This window comes from Apaloderma vittatum, unplaced genomic scaffold (genome assembly GCF_000703405.1).
Source record: "Apaloderma vittatum isolate BGI_N311 unplaced genomic scaffold, ASM70340v1 scaffold11777, whole genome shotgun sequence".
NCBI lineage: Eukaryota > Metazoa > Chordata > Aves > Trogoniformes > Trogonidae > Apaloderma > Apaloderma vittatum.
The window spans coordinates 119,299-127,944 of NW_009725768.1; the positions used below are offsets into that span (position 1 = coordinate 119,299).

The 8,646-nt window shown below is 46.1% G+C and overlaps 1 protein-coding gene across 1 annotated transcript in view; it reads left to right on the plus strand.

Annotated features, from left to right (window-relative positions):
* The window catches only part of LOC104276630 (CUB and sushi domain-containing protein 2-like), a gene marked incomplete at its 3' end in the record, with an annotated part of 195,504 nt that overhangs the window by 119,038 nt on the left and 67,820 nt on the right, over positions 1-8,646 (plus strand). The window contains 2 exon segments of the mRNA XM_009873029.1: positions 5,327-5,414; positions 6,934-7,058. Of these exon segments, the coding sequence (XP_009871331.1) occupies positions 5,327-5,414; positions 6,934-7,058 (213 nt within the window).

Sequence of the window (8,646 nt, forward strand, 5' to 3'; positions counted from 1 at the left end):
TCCCTCTTGCTTATGGATATTGGTGGTGACTCAGGTCAGGTGAAGGCTGACAGAGGCTGGAACTCTCATTTCTGGTGTATCCTGCTCTGTCCCAGCCCTGTTCCACTTCTGAGGATGAAAACAGAGGGAGTTCTTGTTGCCTCTGCCCAGTTTATCCTCACCCAACGGAGAGCAGGCTCCGGCCTCCAAAGCTCTGCCCATTCAGCATCTTGTGCAGCTAATCTTGTCGTATTTGATAAGGCAAAACAGAGCGTAGGAAGGCAGCTTAGCCTGAAAGCTGTCAAGCTATAATAAAATAGAAGGCGATAGTACTGTGGCCCAAATTCCTTTCCGTTGCCAACATGGGGCTTGTCACAACCCTTGTGCCTTCAGCTCCATCCGTGTGCGCCGCTCTCAGCAAGGTCTGGGTTGGAAACCCAGATTAACCTCTATCTTGCAGAGCCTTCTGCTGTCACGCCTCTGTTACAGTACATTTTCAACTTCAGAAATGCTGATTCCGGAGAAGATGTCTCCAGAAAACGGTTTGTTTTCAGAAAATGGAGCCCAAAATGTTATCTTCTTTTTTCCTCCTTCGTTTTTTTGGTTTGCATGGCTAGCCATGCCCCTTCTTCTCTCAAACTTCCATGAGCTTATGAGCCTGCATATGCATCAGAGATAATTATACAGGTGGGACAGGCTGATTAAAGATGGGTGAAGTTTGCTGGTGTTGCTCTTATTTCATCAGGCTCGAAGATCAGAAATTCAGATTCCTGTGTCTCTTGGTAATAGCTAGAGCTATGCCATACTTTATTTTCAAAGACTTTCTTACCAGCCGTGTTTTCTAGTGCTCCTTGCACCCGTCCTGCCGCCCTCCCTTGAGGAACCCGTGGCTCCGGAGGGCATTTGCTGCCGCAAGCTGGACACCTCGGCGGGTCTCTGGTTTGCTGGGTGGGCTCTGGGCTTAGCTGCCAGGTTAAAGCCTTGGTGTTTCATGGGCCTGCACGGAGGCAAAATGTAGTTACATAACAGCAAGTGGCACAATTTCAGAAAAAGAGTGTATAGAACTACAGAAATTTACTTTTTTTTAGGGGGGTGTGCTAATGGTGTTCAGCTGCAGTTGTGTGTGTTCGTTTGAAATTGAAATCGAGAGCCTCGTACTGTTCACCATCCCTAAATCTATTTGGATGTCTTGCTTGAATCCTTTTTAGAGGAAAAATAATACAGCTCTGGAGAATAAGATATAAGAAGTAGCTTTAAATTTAGATTGTGTTTAGGTGATTATTTCTGTTGCTGAACGCAGTCTGCCAACGTGTATATTCCAGGTCACACAGTGGGAGAAAGGCAGTACCTTGTTTTTGCAAAACAGCATTGAGGTTGCTTGTCCTTTAACGAGGCAATCCCGAAAATGCGCTGCTGGATGTTATTGGAAGGGATTGCAGGAAGTAGTGCAAGTTCTGCGTGTATTCAGATTTGTCACAATCTATTTTAGACGTACAAATGCCGAGTCTTTTCAGGGCTGTTGACCAGCTTGAGGTCTCAGCTGAGTTGTGGAAGCTTCTAGATAACTGAGCGTTGCGGCGAGCCTGCTTTCGGCATCGGGGACTGAGGTACCGCGGTTTGTCCGAGGGTCCCAGCTCTGCTGCAGCAGCGAGCGGCAAGGAGCCAGCCTGGGGCTTCCAGCAGCTTGGCAGCCCAGCTTGGAAAGGAGATGTGCTTGGTTTAAGTAGGGCGTGCTGCAAACATCAGCCATTGCAAATGGTCTTCAGAATCCGAAAGTCTGCGAACGGTTTTGAACTCGTGTAATCCTGAGCTACTCCGAGATAGAACTTTTTGGTTGGTAAAGACCTGTGAGACGATTTGAGTCCAGCTGTTAACCTCTAGCAACAAGATGTGAAATACGGGATTCCCCCCGTTAAAAATTTCCAGCTGGAGGTAAAATTCTCCCGTGTTAGGGCCTCACAGCCCAAGTCTTTGAACCCTTTTCACACTTGGGTCTTGTGGGGCACGTGAGTATTTACCATCTGGCTCAGCGTCACTGAGGTTCTAGAGGTGCTCGATGTTTGCTTGGTGGGTGCTGCAGGACCTTCCTGGGTGGGAAAGGCAGCAGCACTTCACTGGGCTGAGCACAGCAGCAGCAGTCAGCTCTCCTCCTGCTTTTAGGACTGAATTTCATTAGAATTTTCTTTGAATTTCATTGCTGATTGTCATTAACTTGACCGGGTGGTTGCACAGAGTACCTGCAAGCCTTAGAGTGGTCTTAAAGACAAACCTTTTAAAAACAACTAATCTACTGCTGCAACCCTTCCCTCCCCACCTCCATGCCAGTAGAAAAACTCTTTTGCTTTTGATGTAATTCTCACGCTGAGAAATGTTGATTCTTTGTAAAACCTTTTTAGATTCTGCTTTGTTTTGTAGTTCATATTTTACATTCCTAAATTCAATAAAAATTGCCCTTTGGGAATCTATCAGTGAACTTTATTAACGTGGAGAGATACAGAGAGGTAGCACAGGTTCTCAGTTCTTTTAACAGATGGGGTGAATTACTACAGCAAACAAAGCAGTTGTAGCTGGTTGTTGCTGAATACACGATGAGAAGAAAGTTATTGAAAAAAAAATAAATCAAGAGTTTAAGAGGTGGAAAACCAGTTCCGTTGTTTGGAGGAGAGAATCCTTGAGCCTATAATGTAGAAAATGAACAATCATCACATTTTTTAAGATCTATTGTTTTCCTAGTAACCTTGAAGAATTCATGTTGGAGTGCTACTGCCCAGGCAGAGATCAGTCAAAGCTTCAGGAAGATGAACAGTCCTGACAGCAAGTTCTCAGCATAACGAATGTGGTTAATAACCTTTGATTTAGTTACATTCATGAGTGTGTGTTTGTGTTTAAAACAAGAAAGACGAACAAAAGTTTCTGTAAGTGACCATCTAATCCATCTTCTCCTTCTCTTTTTCTCTCCTTTACAAGTAAAATGTCACAACTTGCCGTGATGTGGAGATATCTTACCTCTCCCCCTTGCTCTGTTGTATCTCACCTGTTCTCTGGTTTATGTACCCGTGTTATATAGATATTAATAAAATGCCAGCTAACAAGAGATGAACTGCTTTCAGTCTTCCGAACTGTGCCTCAAAACTGAGAACCCGTGCTCTGGTGCTGGGGATTTTGCTGCTCGTCTGCAGCCTGAATTCCTCCTGGAGCTTTGAATGAGAGGGATCGAGCTTCACGGTCGTCTCTCGCGGGAAGTGATACCAGTGCTGGGTAACTAACGTGGGCAGAAAAGATGTCTGGGTAGTGTTTTGACCACAGGAGGAAGAACTTGATGCGGGGAGGCAATCTGCTCTGGAAGGAGCACACAAGTGTTTGAACGCAGGCGTATCTGTAGCAGCTGTGTTTGTGCACGCCCGCGTTATAGGTGTATCCCGTCGAGCGCGGTTTTACTCTGGAGAAGGTATAGAAGCACGATGAGGAGGAATCTTGGCACTGTGTCCTTAAATCCCATGTGGACTTGTGACATGCAACCCGAGTCCGGACGCTCTCTCCTAAGCGTTAATTGTACTTTGTTTGGGGTTCCTTTCCTTCTGACTCTGGTGTACGTTCAGAATCTTCGGAATCTGGGAAAGGTGGCAGCACAGCTTTGTAGCTACAAAACACCAACATCAAAAGGCGCCGTGTGCCGCTTTCATGCTTCTGCCTCTTGCTGGTGTCTCTGTCCACGTGACTGAGCGTAGCGCGAGGTTATGAATATGCAAGAGGGAAAACAATCTTTCAGGAGCCTTATTTCCCACCAGGCTGTGCCTCTGTTACTCTTGTGCCCTCACACGCGTGGAGGCGGCTGCGGAGCTGCAAAGCATCGTGCTGGGGCACAGAGCCCTGTGCAGCCCTGGGGACAGCCCCAGCCCTCCGCCTCCTGCCGTCTTGGGGCTTGGCTCCAGCACGGTGGGGTGGGAGGCCAGGAGAGGGAAGAGCTTTTTCAGAAATGAGCGACCTGACATGAGACGTTAGTGCCTAGAGCCGAGGAGGAGGTTGGTTGGGAGGTCTCCAGCGTAGGTACCCAGCAGGCAGGGGTAGATGCTCGGGTGAAAGAGCAGGGGAGCAATCCCTCCGTCCTTGCACCTTCCAGCTGTAGTGCCTGACCACACAAGGTGTCAATTGCTTTTCTGTGCGTTCACGCTGTGCACTCTGTGTCTGTGCTCCTCTCCTCGTGTAAACGCTGCCGTGCACGCGGCTCTCACCGCGCTCGGTGCCACACGGATCTCGGGTTGTTGAGCCAACGCGTCTGTCGCCAAAACCGCACTTTTATCGCCACACCCTCGTCCGCTCAGCAGCGGGCTTCGGGGTGCTGTGCTAACACACTGTGTGCTCAAGTATAATTGAGATTTTTTGTCTTCAGTCTAGCGATAGGCAGAGGTAGAACGGAAACACGCTCGCTTCAGATTCACGCTTAAGTGCTTCGGTGTTGCTGCCGAGAAACGTTGCGTTTTCTTTGTGTCCTGGTGAGACGAGAAGACTGAGTCACGTAAACTTTTACAGCTCCGTGACAAAAGCGCCCTTTTGGCCATATCACTGTGCATTGTGGTAGCTGCTGGGTTTCAGAACTGAAGTCAGTGGGTTGTCAGATCTCATGTTACCCTTGTCAGGAGCCACCCAAGTTCTGTCCCCTCCGAGTGCTCGTTTGCGCCGTTGGCACAGGCTGGCGAGGGCAGGTGGAAACGGGGAGGTAGGAGATGAAGTTTGGAGGTGTTTATTCCGTGCTGATCACCACTTCATAGATGTCATATTTGCTGGCAGTTATGTTAAGGTCACTCCATAAAATTTTTCACGTTTAGACTAAATTACTTGCTTTTAAAACGCTCGACTTGCATTTCCCTCTCCTCTCTCCCTTTTGTTCTGTGCTTGGTTTTTCCCCTGGTATCATACACCCACCTTGTCACTGAGTCCTTTCTTTGCGCGACACCATCAGAGGGGTTTGGAGGGCGGTGGGCTGTCACCGTGCCGTGTCACAGGTGGCCGTTTTAATCACAGGCTTCGGAAATGGGCTGTTTAATTGGTGTAATTTTGCAGAATGGAAAAAAAACCTTTTCAGAGGTACTTCTGTAGCGGAACGGAGGGAAAACTGTGTCCCTAGCTGACATTTCCTAGAAAACACTTTGGTGTATAAACTGAGCTGAAATGATTCCAGTTGCATTTGTTTCTAAAGCTGTTTGTTTTTTTTCCTAAACAAAATGGAACACGTTCAGGTTTTCGAGCTACCAGTTGCCATTTTTCTCTCCACATCCAGCAAGACAGTTGATGAAAGAATGTTTCTTTTTGCTATTCTGTCTCTGTATGTGCTGTTTTTGCTTTGTAGTAACTCAGGTTGGTGTGTCCCAGGGACATAATATGTGTCCAGACCCTGGGATTCCAGAGAGAGGCAAAAGAATAGGCAACGATTTTAGGTAAGAACCTTTTACGTGTGTTTATGCATGCTGCAGAGTCTATAACCATTGTGTGCGCTCCTTGGCATCGTGTAGTCTTGGTTTGAGAGACCATCTGCACGCCTCTAAATGTGCTGTGTCTGAAAAGCTTGCTGAGACGAATGATGCAGAAGAACGAGTTGCGTATAAATGTGCACGTGTGTGTTTGGGAGACGGCGACCCAGATGAGGAGATGTACCGAACTCACAGAGCGTTTTTCCTTTCACGATGTGAGTGCTCCGCCAGGCTTGTACGATCAATGTTTGTTGGCCTTCCCTCCCTTCCAGGGAAGTGTCTTAAACAGCCAAAAAATCGCTTCTCAAATTAGCTCAAGTCACAGCATGGCCCTGCCCCTAGCGAATTCGAGATGACTTCCCAAAGCACTGGTACAGTTCCTTGTCGATAAGTATATGTGGTGCTAGATAATTGTTTTCTTATAAGGTTTAAAACAATGCTGTTACTCCCTTGTAGTTGCTAGCGTTCGCTTGAAGTGTGCAGGAATGAATCAGCCTGCAGTTAGCGATGGTGAATCAATATTTAATCTTACTTTGCTGTCGATGGCTGTTCTGTTCACTAAAAGCGTCTTTCTATTTAACCTGCGTCTTGTCAAATTTTCCTGAAATCCAGAAAATGGATCACAGGGGCGAGAGTGGAGGAAAAGGGAATTCCCAATAGTCCCCGAAGGCCACAGGGTGAATTCTCAGCTGCTGTAAACTGATGTTGTGTCACTTCAGTGAATAAGGCAGCATTGGCTTAAACCAGCAAAGGATCTGAATCCCCGCAGAACCACGGAATGGTTTGAGTTGGGAAGGACCTTAAAGATCTTCCAGTTCCAACCCCCCTGCCCACTTCCCACGAGACCAGGTTGCTCCAAGCCCCATCCAACCTTGAACATTTCCAGAGAGGGGACTTCCACAACTTCTTGGGCAACCCAGTCTACTGTCTCACCACCTTCACCATAAAGAGTTTCTTCCTTATGTCCCACCTAAATCTAGCCACTTTCGGTTTAAAACCATCACCCTTTGTCCTGTCACCATGGGCTTTGGTAAAAAAACTCTTTCCATTTTTATTATAAGCCCCCTTTAAGTATTGAGAGGCCACAATCAGGTCTCCCTAGAGCCTTTTCTTCTCCGGGCAGAAGAACCGAAGTGATAAAGAACATATCTTTCAGTAGTAGATAAAACAAATTTTTTTTTCTTTATAAGAATTCCAAGCGTGTTATCCCTTGGGGCTGAGTTTGTGCTCCCGCAGTGAATAACATTCCCAATGAAGTTGCGTTGAAAGACTCAAATCTGTTCTTGGACCATCACCGCTTCGGGCAAACAGCACCAAGCACAAGCAAATGCATGAGGCAAAAACTCGCCCCTCATTCCTTTGTGCTGTTGCCGGGAACTCTCTCTGTTTGCAGTGTGAAGAATCACTGGGACAGTCAAAAGTAAGTGATGAGTGTGTCGGTGCGGCGGTGTCTCAGTCGCTGACCTCGCGCTGTTCTGCCTGCTAGGTTAGGCTCCAGCATCCAGTTCTCCTGTAACGAGGGCTACGATTTACAAGGCTCCAAAAGCATCACCTGTAAGAGAGTGAGCGACATCATCGTTGCGTGGAGTGACCACAGACCAGTGTGCAGAGGTGAGAAGACACACAAAAAAATTTAAAACTCCTACTGAGTTATTAGGACTGATGAGAGAATCTGTCTCCTTAACGTCCCCTTAGTGTGTCACCCTTTGTGTCCTGATGTTTGGCATCCCTTGGGTAGGGGCCCGCAGGGGGTGCTTAAGGTCAGCTTTCGAGAAAAACACCTGCTCCTGGGCATAATGGAACTAATAAAGCTATTTCCATTAACTGTGGAGCCTCGTAAGGTGTTAGCTCTGCACAACAGGGGTTATATTTGTGTCCTGTGTACCATGTCCTCACCCCTTGCCAGAGCTTTCTGTCCCCTTCTCTCAATTCCAAGTATTTCTTTTTAAGGAATAAGGAGGAGAGGGGAGAAAAAGTTAAAAGCCTGAAATAAAATCTGGGAAAGCTGGATGGGAGATTCTTGAAAACAGAACTTGCTGCTGGTAGGCAGCAGCGTGGGATTACTTGGGCCACCCTGATTATCCCATAGCCCAGCCATGAGCCACCAGTGAATGGAGATTTCTTTCAGCATAAAAACCACTAATGCCCAATTTGCCCTTGGCCATTTTGTTTTTATTCCCTCTCTCTCTCAAAAGTCGCATGCATAATTGTGATATTTGTAATGCTAATAATGAACAACTTGTAATGTTTTTAATTAAATCCCTCAAAAGCCCTTAAAGTCATCAATTGGCATTTTTTTCGGTTCTTTTTTTTTCTTTAATTTCATCTGCAGATTTTTCCAAGGCTTTGGAATCCCACCTAATTCTTGAAACAAGACTAGAATAAATTGAATCAGTGTAAGAGGATATTTGGCATAAATATGTGACACTGTAAAGGAAATTTAGGGTGTCCTCTTGCAGGAGATAAGAAGGGATTTGCCTGCATTATTATGATTCTATGAATAACTTTTTTTAACCACTAATTTTTAGGTTGTTTTTTTTTAAAAAAAAAGTTATCCATTTGCTTTTTATTTCAGCTTTATACTACTTTTTTCTGTTTGTTTCGTTTTGCTATTGGGTGTTGAGTTTCTCTCAACTTGCAGACATCAGGGTGCCTGGTGAGCCGCCTTGTAACCCCTTAGACCGTAGCATTTTCTTATACTCAGTCATCAGAACTTCTGCTGAGAGACTGTTTTTCAGCTTCCCCATCTACAGAAAATTCCCTCTTGCTTTGGAGAGACTCACTCAATCCCTTTTTTTCCCCCCTTTTCCCCACTTTTAAAATGGGAATAATGGAATTTGCCTTTTTTTCTGCACACGTACCGCACTCCAGGGTGGGGTCACGCAGGAGGAACGTTGGTTTAAGTGTCGTGGAACGCTGCTCAGCGTTCGTCGTGTTCCCTTGTGGCCATCTGTGTAATCCAACAATTTGTCCAGGAGATCATTTTCCCTGCTTTACCCCTTTTTGGAGGGGATAAATAAAAGCCTTGCGGATACGCCACCTGTGAAAATATGGCTCCTTTGAGATTGGAGAAAAGTTAATTTTGAGGAACCATCACAGCAGCAGGGGCAGTTCCAAAACCAGGGTGCTGTTCTTCACATTTCCTGGTTAAAGATTACATCAAAGGGATACTGTAGGCAAAAAAATAAAAAAAATCCTG